General features: G+C 45.6%; 1 protein-coding gene and 1 long non-coding RNA gene across 4 annotated transcripts in view; one reads left to right on the forward strand and one right to left on the reverse strand.

Annotated features, from left to right (window-relative positions):
- SLC6A11 (solute carrier family 6 member 11) overlaps positions 1-23,019 on the reverse strand; it is a 129,140-nt gene that overhangs the window by 26,564 nt on the left and 79,557 nt on the right. Inside the window, exon 7 of the mRNA XM_077857817.1 lies at positions 4,744-4,847. Coding sequence (XP_077713943.1) covers positions 4,744-4,847 — 104 coding nt within the window. The remainder of the gene's footprint in view (positions 1-4,743; positions 4,848-23,019) is intronic.
- LOC144289576 (uncharacterized) lies at positions 33-15,586 on the forward strand. Of its 3 annotated transcripts, none has more exons than XR_013357427.1 (4): positions 33-866; positions 10,645-12,509; positions 14,039-14,166; positions 14,795-15,586. It is a non-coding gene; the product is annotated as an uncharacterized LOC144289576 (long non-coding RNA). The 3 variants fall into 3 exon arrangements; XR_013357426.1 differs by having other exon boundaries at positions 34-866; positions 14,940-15,586; XR_013357428.1 differs by having other exon boundaries at positions 44-866; positions 12,273-12,509; positions 14,940-15,586.

A 23,019-nucleotide genomic window follows, 5' to 3' on the forward strand; every position in this document is an offset into this window, starting at 1 on the left:
CAGCGAGAGGGGCTGAGGTCAGAGTGGGCGGAACAGGTACACTGCTCGAACATTTTGAGTTCCACAGCCACCCTGTGAGGCAGGAAGGCCAAGGTGGGCACAGATAGCCCCGTGTGCCCGTTGAAGCCGTCGTGGTTCAGAGAGGTTAGGTGGCTGGCCCATGGTCACACAGCTTCTCCTGCATTTCTAGAAGATAAGATGGGTCATGGACCAGAAAGCATGGAAGGGGGATGGGAAGGAAGAAAGCCTGGCAAGTGAGAAAATATACAACCAGCAAGAAGATAGTCAGGGACAAAGCAACACTCTTCTCTACCTCTGGCAGGAGAGGAAGCCAGAGAACGTGAGAGAGGAGTGCTTTCCTGGGAGTTCAAAGCAAGAAGGTCAGGAGAGGCCTCTGAGAAATGGCTGCTTCTCAGTCAGGGGAGCATCCATGGACTTTACACTAGAAGCTCCCACCAGCTTCACGCCATGCTACATACTGGAGCAGCGCCTCACGGACCTCCCAGGTCAGTCCCTGTGAGGGAGCAGCCTCTGGCAGGTTGGGCTCCACATGGAGGGATTACCGGAGCAGTGACTGTCTCTTGCCCTTGAGAGGGGCTTACCAGCAAAGAAGCACCAGCATAAAACTGTGACCCAGGAGAAATCAAAGTACAAATGATGGGGGTTTGTCAGGATGAAGACAGAATCAAGTCCTGGCCTCCCCTACCTGAGGCATTGCATCCTCCCACGGCTATACTGGGGAATCGGCCTCTTAGGATCTTCTCAGCTGCTGCACAGCAGGCACTTGCCAGTTAGGCTTATGACACACATGATGCTCCACTGCACAGGAAGGTGCTCCCAGTGGCCCAACCAGCCTCCTGTCTCAGGTATGATTGGCCTGGGGGCCGTCCCTGTGGTGGTGATAGGCTGCCTCTGGTCACACCCTAGCAAGCCTAGGCCTCTCGTTCCATGCTCCTTTCCCCTGCCTGGCCAGCTTGTGCTGCTTACAGCAGTAAGAACTTCCTCGTGTGTGTTGAACCAGAACCTCCTTCTCTGGTGAACTTTAGTTCTGCCCTTCCTACCAGCCTGGAGCTCCATCAGGTTTGGGAGATCTGAAGACAGTGGTCCTACCTTCCCTTTGAGTTTTTAATTCCTTCAGTTAATCATCCCAGTTCCTCATCCTGCTGGTGACCTGTAATGTACTCCAGCTTGTCTGGCTCCTCTTTCAAATGCCATGTCCAGGACTGAGTGTGAGACTCAAGGACACAGCAGGACTCTCACCTCCTCTTCTCCTGACAGCATACTTTTTGTAATGTAACCAAAGGTTACACTAATGCTGGTGACTGTGATACCCAGTTGCCTTGCAATGATTCTGAGAATCAAGGGCATATTGGGGAAGGCATTACCCTGGGGGTCAGGAGACATGGGCTCTACTTTCCCCTGCAATTCTTTTTTCTGGACCTGACCTCACCATATGGCAAAACACTTGATAACAGGGTTTCTTGGGTCTTATGACAGATTATGTAATTTTCCAGCAAGCAGTCATCTCCCCCTACTTTCTTCCTTGGGGATGAGCATAATTCCCTGCCCCACTGGCTTTGGGCTTAGCCACATGACTTTCGTTGGCCACAGGATATTAGCAGATATGACACAAACAGAGGCTTGAGATATGCTCATGTGACTGAACCTGTCCTTTATGCCTTCTGTGATTTGCCAGGAAAGGAACTTCCCCAAGGGAGGCTGTCCCTGCAGTCTGCACCTCACCATGTTTACACACAAAGCAGATTTGACTGGCCAGGAGACTTGTAAGCAATAAAAGCAAATGCCTGTCATGTTAAACCACTGAGTTCTTGGGGGCTGTTTGTTATACAGCATCACTATGGCAGTGAGTGACTGATTACAGGTCCCTTTAAAGAACTCTTCCAGCACTGTGAATGTAGGCTGGGCTGGCAAACCTGAAGACTATCTGCAAGCCTGATTCCTCTCCTCCTAAAGGGAAATGCAGCTCAGCCCAGGTTTGGGGAGATTTATCCCTAATGTTGGGGTAAAGCTGCTCCTCATGCCTGTTTCCTGATCCTGCCTCATCAAACAGTGGGAAACAAGGTGGTCCTGGTGAGGAAAGTGCTTTCTCTATATCCTTTACTTTCTGGAATTCTCCTGGATAATTTGAATCTACAATGTGCCTAAAACACTGTGTGGCTGAATTTTGAGGCTCAGGGAGGAGAGTCACATACTCAAGGTCTCAGGACATCTACTGGTGAGGTTGGAATGTGCATTCATTTATCTTAGGCACTAAAACCCATGCATTTTCCAGCAGCTGCACAAAAGCAATGCCCCCTAAGAATTAAGACTTTCAGATTCTGACAATTATCTGTGGGCACCCATGTGGTTATTGAGAAACAAATATCCCTTATTGCAAAGTCCCCATCTGTCCCAAGGTCTCCTGAGTGATTTCCTCACACCGCAGAAGGACAAAGAAGCACGGAGCAGACCTGAGGTCCCTTCCAGCCTGGTGTCCCACACCCAGCCCTCAGAGCACCCACACCTTCAAGCAGAAGAGGCTTAGTAGCCTGTGTTCTGAAGTGAGGATTTTCCCCTCCTGGTTTGCTGTATTTCCCATCCCGCTAATTCCTTCCTGCAGGGCACCTTCTAGGTGAAAAGCTTATATAACAAGTGCTTTAAAGTTGGCAGAAGCTGAGTTGGGCTTTGAAGACCTCCAAAAGCTATTATGCTGTCAGAAGAGAGGGTACTAATTTACTCTCTCTGAGTTGGGAAGACCTGCTTGCAGAACAATTTGGAAATGGAAGTAAAACAGGCGTTTGGGTTTTGCAACATCATCTAGGGGATTTGCCTTCTGCTGCTGCTGGGAGGGGAAAAACCTGCCTACTGGATGGGACAGCAGAATGGATCTGTGGCGGCCAGCATATTTTACCCACATGCTTGGTGGGGAAGACATTTGCTACTGTCTCAAGACACAGCCTGAAGACAGGGCAGTCTTGGACAAATTCCTGTGAGCTACAGTTGTTGAGAAAGAAGTGGCCATCTGTTAGTGAGGAATATGGGTGCAGGAACCAGAAAGGCCTGGGTTCAAAGCCATGTTCCACCACAGGTCATGTGAACATGAGCAAGTGACCTACTCTTGGGCCTCAGTTTCCTCATCTGTATAACAGATGGCTCCTTCCTTGCTTCCTGACACATCAGTCAGCACTGTATTAGGCTTGAGGGATGATGGGGAACAAGAAGACCCAGCCTGTGTCCTCATGGAATGGACAGCCGAGCAGTGACCAAGTGATTTCTGCAGTGCCCTGCACAGAGGGCTCGTGTTGAATGCTGGCTGCTGATGTGGTGACACATCCTTCTCTAAAATCCCAGGGGGTCATGCTCAACCCAGACCAGAGGACTGCTGTGCTATTGTCCCTGTCCATGGTTACTATTTTGTATTGTGGCTGACACAGCGCCACCTCCCTGTGAATGCCAGGAAGTTAGAAAGGATCTTATGGACAACCTGGCATGGTCAGCCAACTCTCCAGCATCCTTCTGTGCAGGCCTACACAATACCACTCTGCCCACGGACCCCCAGAAACAACAGAACCTGCTGTCTAATGGCACATTGGATTCCACGATGGATTTTCCTTACAGCACCTGCCCACTGTCACTTCCGCTGCAGTGCCTCAGTTTCCCCAACTTGTGCCAATCCTGTGTGTAGCTCCTAAGGCACTGATTCTGGTGTTTCATGTTCAGCAGACACACAATGCACATGGTTTAAACGAATGGATTAATAAAGTGATCACAAAGCTAGCTTTCAGAGAGTTGTGGCAGAGTCCTGGAATGGAAGCCGGGAGACCTCAGCCAGAGTCCAGGCTCTACTGTGTGTAACTGGGGAGCCACCTCCATGAGTCTTTCTTTCCCCATCTCAATGATGGGGATATTATGGGAGACACTTTATCATTGCTAAAAGTTCTTTCAAATGCATGATCTCACTGGAGCCACACAGTGGTGTGGTTATTAGGTACAAATCCCCTGAAGAGCTACTTATTATGACCAGGCCCTGGATCAGGGGTGCAGAGATCTCAGCAAACAGACCACTGGCCTAGAGGTAGAGTCCAGGGTGCCAATTTCACTTGTACCATGCCCTGCTAGGTGACCTTGGAGGGGTTCTTGGCCCTCAGTGGGTCACAGCCTCATAGTAGAAATCAGGCTGCAGGCATGAGAGGCCTGACAGCCTCAGGCTCACCTCCCAACACGGACACTTTCCCTCCCTGTGCTGGGAGTAGCCACACGCAGGCGGCCAGGGAGGAAGGCTGAGGGGTAAGATGGGGCACTGGCCATACTCCAGATTGGACAGGAGAGAGCCCTCCAATCAAGTGAGAAGGAGCAAGAAGCAGGTTTCTGAACAGAAGACAGAAGAACAAAGCCTTCACTGTCAGAAGCCCTGGGTTCATGTCTCGATTTTGCCACTGATGAGCTATGTGACCGTGGGCAAATCACTTATCTGCCTTGGGATAAATTTGTGCCATACAGGGTGGGATGGAGGCCCAAAAAAGATTCCTGGAGCGGATTTGTTTTCAGCCTGCAATGCACTCTGATCACATTCATTATTTTTCTAGCTTCTCAGATAGCCCATTCTTTGACCCTAGGGCAGGGAGAGGCTAAGAAGCAAGCCATCTGTCTTGCCCTGGCTCTACATGGGGGGAAGACAAATGCGAACTAGCTGGCAGCATGGAGGGGTTTGGTGGAGAGCTGGCAGGGCCACGAAATGCTCACCTGTAGCAGTTGTTGTTATAATTGTTATAACTTCCCAAAGCTGTCAGACAACCCAGGCAGATGGCATAGGAGAAAAAGATCTGCGTCCCGGCATCTACCCAGACCTGCAGGAAGGTACAGAGAAGTCAGCATAAAGAGAAGTCAGATGAGCTGCTGCCCTATTCTCTGAAATCCCCCATCCATACCTTATGCTCCACAAAATCTAGACAAAGCAATAATCAAACTTCCTAATCCTCTCAGGAATGTGTTTTAGGAGTTCTATTATTGGGGACTACTTTATTAAATATAAATGTCCTTAATTCCAGAATTTTCCAGAGGTTCACTGAACAGCAAGAATTTGGATGTTTTAGGGCCCTGCTCCAGCTATATGACCTTGGAAAAGCTACTTAACCTCTCTGAGGCTTAGTCTCCTCATCTGCCAACTGGGGAGTGACCTTCCCTCTCAGGACTCTTAAGAGGATTCATGCAATATGGAATGGAAGCTCCTGGGACCCAGCTCATAAGCTAAGTCAGAGTTAAGCCAAAATGAGTGACTTCTTATCTTTGTGATTAAGATTACCATGAGTAAACAGTCCTAGGATTCCGCTCATGGGGCAAATATTTGCATAGCTTATCTAAGCATAAGAGGTGGCAGGGGAGGGATGGGTGGGGGCACCTGTATCTTTCATCTTTCAAAATAGATGGATTTTAGGCTTCCTGTGTGGTACATAAGGGAAACTACTTTCTTAGTCTCCAGGTTCCTCTCTGACAAAAACTGCTGTTGACAGCATGACACACACATACCAGGAATTATGATGGCTTCTTTAGCACTTTTCCCCAGGCTCTTTCTAAGCCCAGCTCCAAGAAAAATTCATAGCCAAAACTAAATGCAGCCGATGAAACTGATGCTTGAGAATCAGGTGCCATCTAGAGAGCAAGGCTTTGTACTAAATACAATTACTGGCTAACACACATACATATATTCATTCATTCATAAAGGTTTTATTGATTTATTCATAAGAGACATAGGAAGAAGGAGAAGCAGGCTCTCTGTGGGGAGCCCAATGTGGGACTCCATCCCAGGACCCCGGGATCATGACCTGAGCCAAAGGTGGACACCCAACCACTGAGCCACCCAGGTGCTCCCAGCTAACATTTATTGGGCACTTGTTATGTGCCAGGCACCGGTGCTCAGCTCTTGTGTATTATGATACCTGAATATTCACAACAACTCTACGTGGTAAGAAATATTATTCGCCTCCTTTTACAGCTGAGGAAACTGAGAAACAGAAAGGTTGAGTAACTTGTTCAAGACCCACAGCTGGGAATGGCAAAGTCAAGTCCATGGATACTGGCCTTTAGAGATACATGGTTAACCAATCCCAGAATTTCAGAAATCCTCTGGGGTAATGTACCATCCAAAACAAGCCTCTCTTCCGAGTACTCCTGATAGAATAGTTTGTTTGGTTACTGCTAGTGACAGGAAACTCACTATACCCTTATGTGGCCCCTTCTTATTTGGAGAGTTCTGACCATCAGAACACTTCTGAAAATGAGAGGAAATCCCTCTTCCCTGAAGGCATTCCTCATTTGAGTCCATCCAGACCACACCTCCCTCTTCTTTGTGGTAGCACGTTAGAGATTTGGAGAAAGCACCGGTGCCCTGTGGATCCTAGAACTCTTCCATCTCGAGGCAAAATAACTCTTACTTCCTTTCTCAGGGATTTGATTACAACAGTACAGGTCACTCTACCCTGGATTTGCTTGAGTTTGTTCAATCATTCAACAAATACTTATTAAAATTGAGCATCATAATGCTGCTTCTCAACCTAAGAAATGAATACATTTTTCTCCCCTCACTGGAGCATCTTGGAACTGAATGAGGAACTTAAATAGAGCTTTTTCATGAAATGTGCGTATGTGTGTGTGTGTGTGTGTGTGTGTGTGTAGAGCAGGGATGGCAGCAGAGCAGAGTGGATTGAGACAGGAGGAGGAGGAAATAGAAAGATGGAATACAAAAAGCTTTTTTAAAAAATGTTGCCACAAAGAGGAATTGGGAGATAGGTAGTGGAAGGGTAATTTAGGGAGAAATTTTTTTTAAATGGTAGAAACTTGAGGATGCCAAATGTTGGTAGGAAAAGTCCAGTGCAGACAAAAGTATTATAGATTTAGGAGAGAAAGGTATGCATTTTCAAGTCCTTGTATTCTGCCTCAGTTTCCCCATTTGCTAACTAGGTGGATTCTCTTTACTCCAATCCAGGGTAGTGACCTATACCAGGTACTCAAATCCCCAAGAGGAAGAAAATAGAGGTATTTTGCCTGGAGAAGGGAGAGCTCTAGTGTCTAAGGGCCCTGGTGCCTCTTCTGAATCTCTGATCTAAGACCAGGAGTAAATCATGTGGAGAAGTAAAACACAGTAGAGACGCTGCCCCAGGAAACAGAAGACCAGATCACAGGGGCAACCTACCAGGATGCTCGGCACTCAATTGAGAACTGCTCCTCAAGACCCTCACTCTTGCCGGAAATCCCTCTGCAAATTAAAATGTCCCTCCTCCCAGACCCTTCACTGTCCTCTGACTGTACAAGCCAGAGTGAGAAAAACGACCAGACTTGTGGTCTGACTTCTCCATTGTGACTGGGCCCTGTGTCAATTGGTTCCTTCACTCAGTTCCTTCACCCAAAACAAGCCCTCTGTGAAAACACCAAGAGCTTTCTATCCACACATCCCAAAGATATGACCCCCTCAAAGAATGATTTTCACTTGTGGCAATTTTCCTTGCAGTCTGCTCATTGAGCACATCAACACTAAAACAGACAACTGGTTTTGCCCACCCAGCATCCATCTCCCCTTGTCAGCTAATAGTATCCTAATTTTCTTTTGGGAAACTACCTCTTCTCCACAGGGAGGTAGCTTCAGGGGTGGTCACATGACCCAGGCCTGGCCAATCAAAGCATTTCTCTTGGCCAGAGTGATTGGTTCAGGGATGAACACAGGATGCAAGCCAAGCCAATGAAACTTAATCCTGGGACTTTTACTGGAGCTACTGCAAATAGGACACATCTTTTTCTCCTAGAGATGCTAAGCTTGTAATTACTGAGGATCATCACTGACTATGAGAGAAGAGCCTGTCTGAGAACAAAAACAATGCAGAGGAAAGCAGAATCTAGAGCAAAGAAAGACTGATATTGGTATAATGACTTGAGTACCTGGATCCAGCCATACCTGAAATGAGATCTACCCTAGAACAGTTCAATTTCAGAGGCCTATAAATTCCTCGTTTTCTTAAGTCAATTTGAATTGGATTGCTGTCACTTCAAACTCAAGGAATTCTGACTAGTGGCAACATTAATTTCTTAGAAAAACCCAGGGGCTGTAAGCCTAAATCCTTCAATCAATCCTGAATTACTGATGAACCAGAATTTATTGAGTGCCTTTTGTATGCAGAACCCTGTGCCAGAATCTGAAAATACTACTATATATGATTATATATAGCACTGCATCTCTGTCTGTAGGTGAGATAAGGTGAAACATTCAGAGGACAAGGTAGCCAGTACCTAGGAGTGCTTGATGAAGGGGACAACTAACTTGTGCTAGAGCAATCAGAGAAGGCTGTCTGGATGGAGGCACACCTTTAAGGACTGGAGAAACGATGAGAGAGAACATCTTGTGTCTGGAGATTCATAGGAGAGGGGGATGTGTTCTCAAATGATTTTTCTTTCTTGTTCTCCTACCTCTACGGTAAAAACAAAACAAAACAAAACAAAAAACAAACAAACAAAAAAACACCTGTCATTGTATTCTGATGGTTAGCATTAAATCAATACTTCTATACAATACCTTTAGTCCTCCCCCTTTGTGACACCAAGGGTTGGTTCCCAACTATAAGGAATACTGAAATTAGCCAGCAATCTCAGTTTCTTTTCCTTCCCTTTCCTCTAGTACCTCAATTAGAAGAAATACTCATTTATTTACAGTTGGCATGTAAAGGCATTATGTGAACTTACTCTATTTTTCATATATACACTCCCTTCTTTCCCAATTTTTTAAAAGATTTTATTTATTCATGAGAGACACAGAGAGAGAGAGAGGCAGAGACATAGGCAGGGGGAGAAGCAGGCCTGCAGGGAGCCTGATGTGGGATTGGATCCCAGGACACTGGGATCACGACCTGGTCCAAAGGCAGATGCTCCACCACTGAGCCACACAGGTGTCCCCCTTCTTTCCAAATTTTCAATACTTGTTTGTATCTGCATGATCAGAATGTACAACCATTACATATTATATAATCTATCTGACAGCCACTGTTTAGTGTGAGTTCTATGGGTGACTATAAATCTAATGCTCCCTCCCAGCCTTTATGTTAATACTTCAGTCAGTTTGATGGTCTGTAGCTTGTTTTCCAGTAAATCCCTCAGGCAAGTCTCACAGGAAATAATATTTCCTGGCTTCTTGCATGTTCATAATAGTTGACCAATGGCTTTTGTACTTGAACATCACTTTGGCTGTATATAATTTCCTTGGTTGTCTTTTCCTTAGTATCTTAAATATCTTGCTTAGTTGTCTCCTGACACTGCATACTGCTGTAGAAAAGTCTGGTACCATTCTTACTCACTCTTTTTGTCTGAATGACCAAGAGGTTTTCTTCTTTTCTCTTTAATGTTTGGTCATTTTGATTAGAATAGGTCTTAATGTTGATCACTCTGGGTTGATTTTCCCAGGCTTGTGGTGTACTTCTTCAAGATACAAGTCAAGTCTCCACTTTGATTTCAGGGAAAAAACATCTCTGAATTATTGTTTCAGGTATTTGTTTTCTTCCCCTGCTTCACATTTCTTCTTTGGGGGGCTCATTTTTATGTTGCATCTTCTTTGTATACCTTTTATTATCACTTTTCCTTTCAGCCTTTAAATGATCTTATTTCTTTTCAAAAAAGATTTTATTTATTTATTCATGAGAGACACAGAGAAAGAGCAGAGACATAGGCAGAGGAAGAAGCAGGAACTCTGTGGGGAGCCCGATGTGGGACTCTATCCCAGGACCCCGGGATCAGGACCTGAGCCAAAGGCAGATGCTCAACGGCTGAGCCACCTACGTGCCCCAATAATCTCATTTCTATCTGACTTTATTTTTAATTTTCCTCCTTTCTGTCCCCTATTTACCTCATATTACCTGTGATGTCTACTCATCTCCTTATTCCTTCTATTTAGTTATTCCTCCTGAAATGTTCTGCCTTTCTTAAGCTGTCCTTTGGTCAGCTTTATTTTCAAATCTTTTTATCTCACAAATTTATCTATGCTATTATTTTATCACATCTGTTGGTTCTTCATTTCTTTAAGTTTGTTTTGAAATACTAAGTTTCAGTATTCATCTGTTTTGTGGTCCTGTCTGGAATGCATACATTATCTATAGGAATACTGTTATGCTCAGTATTCTTTTTCTTTTAATAGCTTTGTATGGGTTTTGACATGATCTTTTTCTGTTGTTCATGTGTAGGTCAGACACATTTTCCTAACCTCTTAACAAGGAGGTTTTCTGGTGGAGGAATGGGGGCGACCAGGGTAGACTTTCTAACCTCACAGTTCTAGGGTTATCTCTTCTGTTACTATAAAAAGTCTTGAAAACTATGACAGTACATTCTGAAATTATTGTTCCCTTCCTCTATTCTTTATTTTTTTTAAGATTTTATTTATTTGAGAGAGAGACAGAGAGAGAGAGACAGACAGACAGACAGCAGGAGCAGGGGACTAGAGGGAGAGGGAGAAGCAGGCTCCCCACTGAGCAGGGAGCCTGCTCAATGTGGGACTTGACCTTAGGACCCCAGGATCATGACCTGATCTGAAGGCAGATGCTTACCTGACTGAGCCACCCAGGCACCCCTCCTTCTCCAATTCTTATCCAAAATTTCTCTTTTTGTTTCCTCTAGTGTCTCCATCCTGTTCAATTTGGATTCTGCTTCCAGTGATTTCACTCCAGTATGGGGTTCTCTCTCGCTATGGAGCTTCAGCTGCTTGGGCCCTAGAGTTCCCAGGTCCCAGACCTGTGCCTGAGCTTCCTGGACCTCTCCCACTTGCACCTATAACTTGGGGCCCACAAATATCCTTTCTACTTTTGGCTGACATTCTAAGAAAGCTCTGCCAAGCTTCCTTTCCTAGAGTCCTCTCCTTCTAGGGGTGAAAATATGTTACAGATTTGTGGATTTGTGGATTCCTGGCTCTCAGACTTCCAATTTCCCTTTGCCTTCATCTTCATCTCATGTCACAAAGCTGACATCATGTAGATGTTATTGGTATCAGCATTTGGCTCCACCTGTTCACATTTTGTGGCTCATGGAATCATCCAATTATGGATTTTTGTTTTGCTTTACTATCCTGTTTTTCCTTTGAATGAAGAGATTCTGGAAACTTTTTTAAAGTTCCTTTTTCCCCTCTGTTGCCATCTTGTCTCCTTGGTTCTCAAGAAATGTTCAGGGGGCAGATGAAACTAGATTGGTGTTGACTGGAGGTGAGGGAAAAATATCCAGGGTTAAGCAATTTGGTAAATGGGATGTAACAGTAGAAAATGTGCTGTTTTTTTTAAAGGAAGGATGGTGGTATAAAGTGGGGAAATGGAGAAGCATAGTTTTGGACAAGGCAAATTTGAGTCTTCTAAGTGATAAGTGTAGGAGATAGGTGGAAAGTCAAGGGCTAAATACTGCAGCCTGGGCTGGAGACACAAATCTGAAGTCGTCAATATTTTAGCATTACCTTTTCATCTCCTTGACTCCAGATCCAAACCTTTCCCCACTGGCTTTTTCTATTTTCTACATGTGGAAAACTCAGGTTGATAAAACTTCTCTGCTTAGACATATGCTAACCGGGCATTCAAGAATCAAGAATCTTCAGGGTTAGATTTCTTGAAAAAGTCTCATGAAGAAGCATGATGTATCTTTGCATAGAGTCTGTATCATTAGACTCCTTAACAGACTTGCATAACTGAGGTGTGTCTATGTTCTTAAATGTATGCCTGTTACTGTAAAAATGCAACAGGGCTCCAGTTGTCAGCTTTTCTCCTCATCAGGGAAGGAATCAATTAACTTACTAGGGAGCTGTTATATTTGTTAAGATAATTACTGCTGGGCTATGCAGGAATAAACAATAAACCCCCAAATCTCAATGGCTTAGCACAACAAAAGTTTTTTTTTTTTCCCCACAAAAAGCCAGACACAAATTGTGAAGGGCCTCTCTTTAACTCAACTTAGCAATACAAGACCTCCCACCTATGATACTTCTATGTCGATGCACCTTCTGAGGCAAAGGAACAGAGTCACCAGAGGTTTGCTTGGGAAGTTTTAAGAGCTAGACCAGGTTGTTGTGTGTATCAATTCTGCCCACATACAACTGGCCAGAACCAAGTTGCATGGTCCCAACCTAAAAGCACAGAAGTCTGGGAAATGCAGTCTTCTAACTTACCAGGAAGAGAAAAGGAAATGGTGATCTGGTTGGTGAGCACACAGCATTATCTCTGCTACAGGCATTATCCCAAGTCTATTTCCCTACTTCTCTCTTCAACTAGGAATCCGACAAGCACTTAGAGATCAAACACAATCATGGTGGCTACTGGAATAACTCAATAAAATGGGAAAAGAGAGGCTAATAAAACAGACTGGCAACATTCATGAACCCTTCCACCAGTTTGGTGATGCCTTCACAAGTGGAAAAGAAAACTTAAGTTGATGTTTGTTGAAAATCTACCTTGTACTCAAGACCTTCACAGACATGATCTCATCATTTATATAACCATCTCAGTAAGGTAAATACTATTTCTCTATTTCTATAGAAGAAGAAATGAATCCATTCAAGGTCAAACAGCTAATGAGGGAGAGAACCCATAGTACTCTGGCTCCACATTTTATAGAGAAAAGCCAGGGCCTCCTGGTATGCTGAGTAGGGTCTGGAGTCTCAGCTAGGATTTAAACAGCTCTGTGGCAAACAGGACAAAGGCAACCCCACCTCAATGAAAGGAAGACCAGGCAACTGAGCTCCATTGACCAGCATCTTCCAGGATATTACAAAGGGGGCAGCTCAGTGGAGAAAGGGTTTCCTTTTCTCAACACAATTTAAAGGGAAAATAATCTCCACAAAACAAACCCTAAGGAAGCTGGGTCAGTAGCTGAGGAACGGATCACTCCCCATGTTCTACAGCAATGAATGGGGGGCGTTCTGGCAGCGTGAACGAGGGCGGTGCACATTCAGAGGTCTGGAGAACAGATTTGCATGGGAACAGGGGAGCAGAGCCCCTTTAGAAGAGAGGTGGTCCCGCCCTCTAGCTCTGGGGCAACCTTGTCCCTTTCAAGGTTCCAATGAGCCCTGGTGCATGGTAGGTGCAGAAAGTAATGGATCAGAGTGGAATCAGCCTTCCCAACTAGATCCTTAGGGCCCAGCATTGGGCTGCACAGAGTAGGTCCTCAATGATATTAGCTGGGAGGAGCAAAGAAGAATGGATAGACAAGGACAGATTTTTCCCTACTCACACTCAGAAGCTACATTTATCATGATAGATGTTCAGTATTGGCTGCCCTAGTCTACATGGAGATCGCTTTATACTTTGCAAAGCACCTGCTTATGCTCTGTGACCCACAGCCGCCTTGAGGTGGGCATAATTATCTCCAGGTTAGAGACAGCTGTGTACAGGGCAGACACATACTTGGCCTCTCCCCACATTCACACCTTGGCCATACATGTAGAATGTCTTATCTCTTACGAGTTTGGGAGTGAAAGCTTTGTGTCTTTTTCTCATGTCTTGGAGAGAAAAGACTTCTCCAACTCGGGCAGAATCAAGGAGAGGATCATTGCACATATGTGGTTAGTATCTCCCTCTTTTTCTCTAACATGCAGAAGGTTAAAAAGATAATGTGTGTGAAACAGATATTCAACACAGTGCCTAGCTCTTGGAGGGCACTGAAGAAGTGCTCAGAAACCTAGCTGTGAGCTCTAACAAACAGTAGGTGTTTAGTCAACATTAATTCTCCCCAGGATTCAAAAATCTGGAAGAAATAAGTGCCTCTTCCCTTTTTCCCTATAATAAACACACCATGTGTCAGGCACAGTACCAGGAGCTCCTGCCCTCAGGGAGCTCACGTTCTAGCAGAAGAGACGGACCAGACAGCAAAGCAGAGAAGAAGAAACACCACATCTGGTGGAGAGGAGCAAGCAGGGACTATGGGAGATGAGGCTTCAGAGCAGCTGGGCCCATGGCCCCTGCTCAGTGAAGGCACAGCTGCTGCTCTGGGAGACTGAGAGGGGACAGGAGCTAACAGCCTCTGTTTCTATGGTGTCTAGTGCAGCACGGACTATGGAAAGAAGCTCCCCTAGAAATGTGCTTTCAGGTCTACAAAGAGAGCCATCCATTTGAACAGAAGGGCAGTACCTCTGCACATCATCAAAGCTGATGCCAGCAGGCGGGCCTGGTATGTCCATCTCTGTGTCCTGGGGTTGGTGTTATTTGTGCCAGTGACACTCTGAGGTCTCTGACAAATGCAGCATTAACCCATCCTGCCACTAGTAAGAGGAGGTGGTATGATGACAGTGATGCCAATATTCATGGCTCCAGCTCATCTCTATTAGCGCCCATAACATACCAGGGGCTGTTCTAAGCCCTTTACGAGTATTAGACTCACTGCTGAGGTTAGTGCAATTACTGTCCCTTTTATATAGATGAAAAAACTAATGCTCAGAAAGATAAAGTCACTTGTCCATTTAGCTTTGGAGCGATGTATACACTGGCTATTGGGTGAGGAGTTAGCCTAAGGGACAAATGAGCCTCTGGAACCTGGGAGATCTCCCTCTGGGAGATCATGCCAAAGGTTTCCATCAGGTGCCTGATTCCAAGCCTTGCTATGGCTTAATGGAAAAGGTGTGAGCTTTGGGAATCAGGCACTCATGTTGGAGCCTTGCTTGTCCACTTACCTGCTGTACAACCCTGGGCAAGTGACTTTACCTCTCTGAACTTCAACTTCTTTGTCTGTGAAAGATACAGTGAGTATAAGGGACATAGTGGGGTACCTGGTAAAATTCCCTTAATCTGATTTCTTTCAGGGCTAATACTTCTCAACTATAACATGAAAACAAGCTCCTGCCTCTTTTCCACCATCCCAGCCCCTCTAGACCAGGTGAACCAGTCAGATTTCCTAGAGCCCCAAATACTGCAGCCACCATCACAAATATAGACTCTTATTTTCAGGGCCTGGTACACGGACACAACAACGAGGGGCAGAAGGAGCCAACATCTCATCACTCCCAGACTCCTTGCTGTCCCAACGCCAGGCCAAGAAGATACGTGAAAACCACCAGACCCAACAGCACATGCAGCATTTGGCTTTTGGATCCAAGTAGCCAGAACAGGGGCTTGGTGGCCCTCCTGGGGCCCACAACCCACAGCCCTTTGTTTCTTTAACATTTTCTTTTCATACAGACAACCACACACAGACACACAAACACACATACACAACACAACTTTTGTAAGCAAAGCCTTCGATTGAGGCTAAAACATAACTTATATGGCCCGGCAGAAAATAGCTGAGTTAAGCTCTTTCTTTTCTCCTTTTATATTGGTAAAGATTCTCAAAAGATTAAAAGTAGGTTAGGAGAATAATACAACAGCTGTGTTTCCAGTGTGTACCTGACAACGGCTTTTGTAGAAGTGAATAATTACATGAAAATCACTTCCTTCCCACCTCTTTCTCAGCCCCCTCTGGGTTGCTAGGCGCCCTCTCTCCTTCTTTCGGCTAATGCCACATACAGAAGCTGATGAATACAGTATGGCCATTATGAGGGAAGGGAGTCGGGAGGGAGAAGGATTCAAATGCTCCCTCCCTGGTGGATTCAATGGTGGGGAGAGGGCTTTGGGGGAGTCCACTCTGGATATATTTAAATGCTAATACACTGGGCAGGCGGGCAGGGCCAGTGGGAACAGTGGTGGGAAGGGGCAGAAGCTCTTGGCCTGGAAGCCCCACTGGAAATATGTTCTGCAGCCTCTGGCTTTGGAGCCAAGCACTTCCCTGGGCAGCCGGCCCCGGGGGCTGACTGGGGCCCTGCCAACAGCCCTGCCAGTAAAGTGTCATTGGGCTGAAGGGTTGCACTGCGGGCGGTGAGGAGCGGTTCAGTTCTGCGGGGGGAGCCTGGGTGTGTAGGCTAACCCTGGTGGCCCTTTTGTGTGGAACAGGGAGCAGGGTCACTGTGGCTGGGTCTCTGCCCAGAGGCTGGACAGCCATGTCCCAGTCACAGAACACTGAGGAATGGATGGGTTGTTGTTGGCAGTAGGCAAATGGCAATGACCTCCATGCCTTATGTATTAGAATCCAGAGGCCTGTGCATGTCTATGCCTTAATCCATCACATGAGACCACTGAACTCCATTTTACCAAATGGCTAAACAGAGGAGGTTCTGAGCAGTAGAAAGCATGAGCAAGACCTGAAGATAGCATGTGCCCTGCCCTGAGCTATTCTCAGGACTGTTCATGCACCCTCAGGGGGTTGCATTTTAGGTCAACAGTGTTCCTCTAAGGGGATGCAACTAGCATTTTAGACAGGACAAATCACTGTGCAAAATGTCCTATTCACTGCAGGGGGGTTAGCTTCACCGCCTCCTACTATCTCAGTGCTAGAGGTAGCCCCAGTCATCACAGAAACCAGAATCAGACTCCAATGTGTTTCTAATGATCCTATCTAGCCCTGGTTGAGAATCACTGAGGCAGGAGGAATCTGAAGTGGCATCGGTGGTGAGGCTGCAGAACCCACATCCCATCACTGAGAGCACAAGGCCAGGGACTTCTGGGCCAAACCAGACATCAGCTCCAACCAAGCCCCAAACTCGCACATTCTCCTGTGTCAGCTGAGCAAGCAGCCAAGATGAAGTCTCATCATCTCCTGCCATAACCACTTCTCTCCTTTAATAATCATGAAGCTGGTTCAAGGCAGAGAGCCAGGGAAAGAAAGGACATGCCAGGATGCTCTATTCCCTGGGAGAGCCAAATGGCCACATATACTCCAGTCTGTAGAAAGGGATCCCTTGGAGGGAAAGTGATAAAGAAAACAGCCACAGTTGGTGAAGGCAGCTACCTCTGCATCTGAACCAGAGACAAAGAAGTAAATACATTTAGTTACAGCATTATATGGTTTATTGTCTGTCTCCTCCAACTAGAACAGAGGTTCTATGAGAGTAGGAACTTTCATTTATTTTTTCATTAATGCATCCCTAGCACTTCGCACATTGCCTGGCACATGATAAACATTCAAAAATATGTGCTGAAAGCCCACAGCTGCCTAGTGTCTCCAAAACATTATTCAAGGCTTATTGTAGAGTCCTAGCTACCAGGCCAGGTAGACAATGTGCTGGACTGACAGGGTCAGGACATCTGGTTCCAACTGATAGTTCCTGTATGTTCTCCCTAAAATTCTTTCTCCTGGCCTCAGTTTACTAATCTGATAAATAAGGAAACTAGACTGTAATGGAGATGAAAAATATGTGGCACACATATCCCATTCCCAATTCCTGCCCATAGCAGACATTGCTAATCAATTTCACTCCTGTTCCTTCTCATGGCAGACATTGTTAATCAATCCCACTCCAATTCCTGCCCATGGTAGACACTGTTAATCAATAACCCTCCCCCCCCTCACAACACACACACATTCCTCTCATGGTAAATAAAGACTGATTGCTAATCATTCACAACATGCTCTTACCCTTTGTCCAGCTGTGGTAAAGAATTCACCACCAGTCAGAGTTAGTAAGTGAGCTAAAAACTGAAAGATAGTCTTCTAGCCCTGATGTCCCAGGCTTATATAGCAAGGATATGTTTTAGGGTCAGTTGAGATTCATTTTCCTTGGGGTGTTTTAACTTTCCAGTCCTAAAAGCCCAGGAAGATACTGTGACACCACAGTTGAAGCTCCTGTTCCACTCTAGGAACAAACCCCAAGTCAAACACAGGAGCAGAGAGTCTTTATAAAGGGAAGAGGGGAATGATGCCACACTCATGGAGATAGATATTTTCAGTGGTTTTTCAGCACTTGTCCTGGCTTGGAGGCTGGAAGGACAAGGAGAGGTGTTCTAATAGTGGTGCAAATAGTATCAGCAAAGTCCTAGGGGCAAAGATAAGAAAGATCTAGGGGAAGTTGCCCAGCAGAAATACTTCTAAGCCAAGGAAAAGATGTAGACAGGGAATGGAACCCACCTTCCCGGACCCAGTGGATTCATAGAGCTGGTATTTTGTTCATCCGATATGTTTGGCTGAAAGCTGCTCTGACTTTGAGTGGGGAAAATGCCTATGGAAGCCGTAGGGTTGAAGCAGGAAGTTGCAACTCACTCCCTCCACGGGAAACAGAATTCTGACAGTGAAAGGGAAAGCACTCAAATTCCTGCCCTGAAGAGCCTCCTGGAGGGGGATCCATGGTGGCTAGGGTGTGGGGATAGTTACAGCAGCAGCAAAGCTTTGTCCCTGGCTGAGAGCTCCAGCTCTAGGATGAGCTTCCTTTTGCTAAGTAGTTAGGGGTACCATGAGGAAATTCTTGCACTGCATTGGAAATTAGGGCAGAAATCTGTGAGGTTTTCTACTGCTAAGAAACTTAACAGTCAATCCCCTCCATAACACTTTCTGAGCATCACTTACCTGCCAGGGGTGGGGAATATACAAATAATTAAGACCCCCTATTCCCTGCTCAAGAGCTTGCAATCCAGCAAGTGAATGGAGAAAAGGAATTCAGACAAGCACCTTTCCTGGTCTATGGTATCAGACAGATCTGGTTAAATGCCAGTTCTCCTGGGTGAACCTCAGGGAAGCTACTTCTTTGAAACTCAATTTCCTCATGGGTACTATGGTGATAACAACAGCTCCAAAGGTTCCAGCTTTGTTTTGGACACAATGCGTGTAGAGCACACACTGGCACCTGGCTCACAGTAAATGCTGCATCCAGTGGGAGGGGCTGAGTGGTCAGAGAGGGGTCATTACTTTGGGTCATTCTTGAGAAAGAATCTTTGAAGAGTCTGAGAAGCCAAGTAGGTGTGTCCCAGGAGGAGAAGTAGAAGAAAAATCAGCTATTCTAGACTGGCCGCAGAGCCCTGGCCTTCTCTCCACCCTGGAGTGACTGCTCCCAGGAGGGGCCAGGCCTACTCCCAAGCTCACACCCCTTCTCCTGGGCCCTGAGAGGGGAACTGGGCTCTGTAGGCTTTGCTTAGGACCTCTTCCTCTCTCTGGGACCACACCTGGGGGGCAGCATCAATAGTGAGAACAGAGGGGAAACAGAGGTGAGTGTATTCTTTTCTATCATCTTGGCAGCAGAAAACCATGCCTCCAGATCCTCAAGTGCCTCATTCTCTTTGCTGGGGAACTACAAGGCTGATATTATCTCAGTCCTTTCAACAATGCTTTGAGCTAGGTATTATGATTTTCTCTATTTACAGATGGGGAAAATGAAGCCCAGACAGGCTGTGGAAGTAGCCCTTGATCACCTAGCTAGTAAGTGGAAGATTCAAACTCAGAACCCTCCTTTTAAACCTCCAAGGAGACTGCCACCATCTCAACCAAGAGGAGAGTGCCCAGGATGACTGGCCTCACAGGCCCAAAGTCCAGATAGATTTGGTGCCTGATATGCAGTGACCTGCCCACATCCACTCACATACTCTTCTCCTTCCACCTCCCTGCATCCTTGTCAAACTTCACAGCACCATGGCCCTCTGATGCATACTGCCTCTCCTCTGCTTATCTGAATAGAGATGACAGCTTTAAACAATGCCAGATCCTTGGGAATCTTGGCACTCAAAGAGCTCAGGGCAGAGGGCAGAAGCAGGTCCAGGTCCTGCTGGTCCAGGTGATGGAGTGAGAGAGCAATCACAGTGGCATGGCAGTCTGCCTTCTGCTTATAGATTGACACCACCTTCCTGACTACAGCAAGGTCTTAGATGGCAAGAACACATGAGAGATGGCTAACCTCACAGACGGACTAATGGGAGATATGAACAGGCTGCCACAACACTCCCTCTCAAATGATGCTCCATGACTGTTGCCTTGACTCTGGGTCAAGCTGCCATGAGTAAGGGGCTGCCCTCATTCCTCATGCCTCCCTTAGCAACTTCTGCAGGCCACTGGCTTAAGAAGCAAAAGCAAGGGGATCCCTGGGTGGCTCAGTGGTTTAGCGCCTGCCTTTGGCCCAGGGCGCGATCCTGGAGTCCTGGGATCGAGTCCTGCATCGGGCTCCCGGCATGGAGCCTGCTTCTCCCTCTGCCTGTGTCTCTGCTTCTCTCTCTCTCTCTATGTCTATCATGAATAAATAAATAAAATCTTTAAAAAAAAGAAGCAAAAGCAAGAATGATCATTTCAAAGATAAATCAAACATGAATGCTGAAGTGTTTAGGGGGTAAAGTGTGCTGATGTCTGCAACTTACTCCAAAATGTATCAAAAAAGAAATTAAATAGATGGATGCATAGAAGGCTTGGAGAGGCCTGTGATGAAGCAGACACAGCAAAATATTGATGGAAGAATCTAGGTGGTGGGTATGTGGGTGGTCCCCATGCAGGCAGAACCAACAAGATGACAGAGGGGAGGCTCCCATGTCAGCAGCGGGAACTGGTGGGCTCATGGAAATGAGTCATATCCACAAATTAGGGAGGGAAATGTTTCTCAGAAATGCCTCAGTGAGAAGACATATGCTATGTGGCCAGTAACTCACATTAGCAAGGGGTAAACAGAGGCAATCCCTTTGCTGCCCAGGAGATGATCAGGAGCCCAACCCAGTGTCAGCCCCCTGCCAGAAAACATGGGGGTTTCCTGAGATTCCTCTGCTCTCCTCCTCAATGATTGCAAACACTCTGGAATTCCTTAAATCATCCAACTGCAATTAAGGGATTTATCTGAGTTCTTAAATATCATTTTCAGCCACAATTCTCTTCCGGATGAGGTGGAATAACCTTCCAGGTTTTGTGGGGGAAGGAGGAAAAATGGACAAGAATGAACCAGTCCCCAGTCACCTATGCACGACTGTATAGATTCATTTTACATTTCACTCACTAAGAAGTTGATGCTTGTACTTTATTTTCCTTTCTTTCTTAGAGAGAACCCTTTCTTTCTTTCCCACTGTGTCTTCTCCACTTTGTCTCCTATTCTGAGGGGTAAGCAGTTATCATGGCACGCCCTGTTCCAGGCACAAGCAAAGCACTGGGATGATGACCACATTCTATATAAGCTTTTAGTGAGCATGTGCTGGGTCATAGGCAAGCCCCCACCATGGGAGAGGTACAGTTGAATAAGATGTTGTTCATGTTCTGGAAGGACAGTCTTAGATGATGATCAAGTGTAGTTTGGATGATCTCTCCAAGGATGTGAAGCACATACTTGCTTAGAATGATGTTCATCTGACCCTGTCTCCTTACTTAGTCTTATGGCCTGGAGAAATTTTAATGTAATATCATCCATAACTTTGGAGGCATGTAGATGACTTACAACATAAAAACATTCACACGATAGCAGATAAATCATCTCAAATCTCTAGGTCTCATTTTCACAAAGGATATTTTAAAGAATAATTCCAGGGCTCTGCCACCTTTTATTAATCAGACACATACAACTGCTAATAGGATCTTCCTATTGGCATGACGTAGCTCATGAGCATGAGTCATAAGGGAGAAAAGAAAAGTAAAGGGCTACCGGTAATGCGAAGATTGAAAACCAGTGATTTTACTTGATACCCTAATTTTATGGCTGAAGGAATGGTGGCACAAGGAGGGATGATGTCTTTCCAAGGTCAGTGGCGGAGCTGGGTACCCTGATTCTGAGCGTGGGAGTTTCCCACTGTGCAACACTGCCTTCTTGGGGCAGGGGAGAGCAGGAAATGCAAGGGCCAAGGCACTTACAACATTGGAGGCAGAGCCTGCCAAACTACTGCCTGCTAGCCACTGGTCTTTGGAACATCTCTAAGGCTCTAATCAAGGAGACAGAGCTATGTTTGACCTCTTTGTGAACATTATGCAGGACTCAACGCTTGCCCTGCAGGCCTTTCCAGTGTTTGGTTTGCATATGAGATGTGAGGGAAGTGGAACATGAGATTCACACACCAGTGAGTTTTCACAGAGAAGAATGTCAAATGTCACAGTCTCAGCAAACTAAGATGTATCAAAGCCTTGTCATCTTACTGCTTACAGACAGAAGAGATCCTTGCTTTCCTTGCTCCAATCTGTGGTGGGTCAGAAATCATCAGAACACATTGCAAAGCAGCCTTTTTCCTAACTAAGGAAGAGTTGAAGGAGGCAGTCATAGCATCTTAATTATGAGAACTACAAGCACCTCTCTGCAAGCTTTGTGTTTCTCAGGGCTCCGTTGTACATATTAACCTGTTTGTTACTCCAGACAGTCATCAGAGGGTAGGGCTTATTAAGATGGAAGCCCAGACATGTTAGTGGTTTGTCCAAGGTCATAAAACTAGGGAGTCAGGAGCTGATTCCATGTCTAGCTTAACCTTTTAACTTCACAGATGGGAAAACAAGCTCAAAGCAGTAGAAATAAGACAGGCATTTCAGTTGTAGGTTCTGCATTCCAGTCTAGTTCTCCACTAGCTGAGGACTTGGGTAAGTCATGTCCTCTCTCAGGGACTCAGCTACTCATCCACAAAGGAAAACAAGCCTATATATTGACTTTCAGACTTGTTAAAATAGCAAATAAATGGTCTCCATGGGGCTTTTTATCTTGATGAATGTGATTTTACTCTATGTGCTGGAAGCAAATTTATTGTCAGAAAATAAATTCAATGGGTGGCATGAAATATCAAATCACCACAAACGTATGACTTTGTGAATAAGACTGAGCTGCTGAATTAAGCACAAAGGACTAAAAGCTAATTCCCTTAATGTGCTACCTGAACATTCAGTATGGCACATTCAAGACTAGCAGATGAAGAGAAGCAAGTACTGAGAGTTAAACATATTTTTATGGGAGATACAGGAAACACATAATTATAAAACATTACAGCCATTCAAATCATAGTCTGGCTTGAAAAGAAGTTAGAAAAATTCTCCTAGATGCCAGAGGGAGAGAAGTCAAAGCTGAAAGAAGAGGAGGAGAAATAGACTCAGCAACCCATGGGGACCTGAAGTTTAAATTCCTTTTCAAGGATAGAATTAAGATTACAACCCCTGAAAAAAAAAAAAAAAAAAAAAAACAAAAACAACCCCTGAGCATGACCAAAAAGTGAGTGGGCTTACTGTAAAATGCGAGGAGCTGGAAAGGACTGTTCTATGATGAATGTGATGTTAGAAAATTCTACCCCTTAGCCC

The sequence above is a fragment of the Canis aureus genome, chromosome 19 (genome assembly GCF_053574225.1).
Source record: "Canis aureus isolate CA01 chromosome 19, VMU_Caureus_v.1.0, whole genome shotgun sequence".
Lineage (NCBI taxonomy): Eukaryota > Metazoa > Chordata > Mammalia > Carnivora > Canidae > Canis > Canis aureus.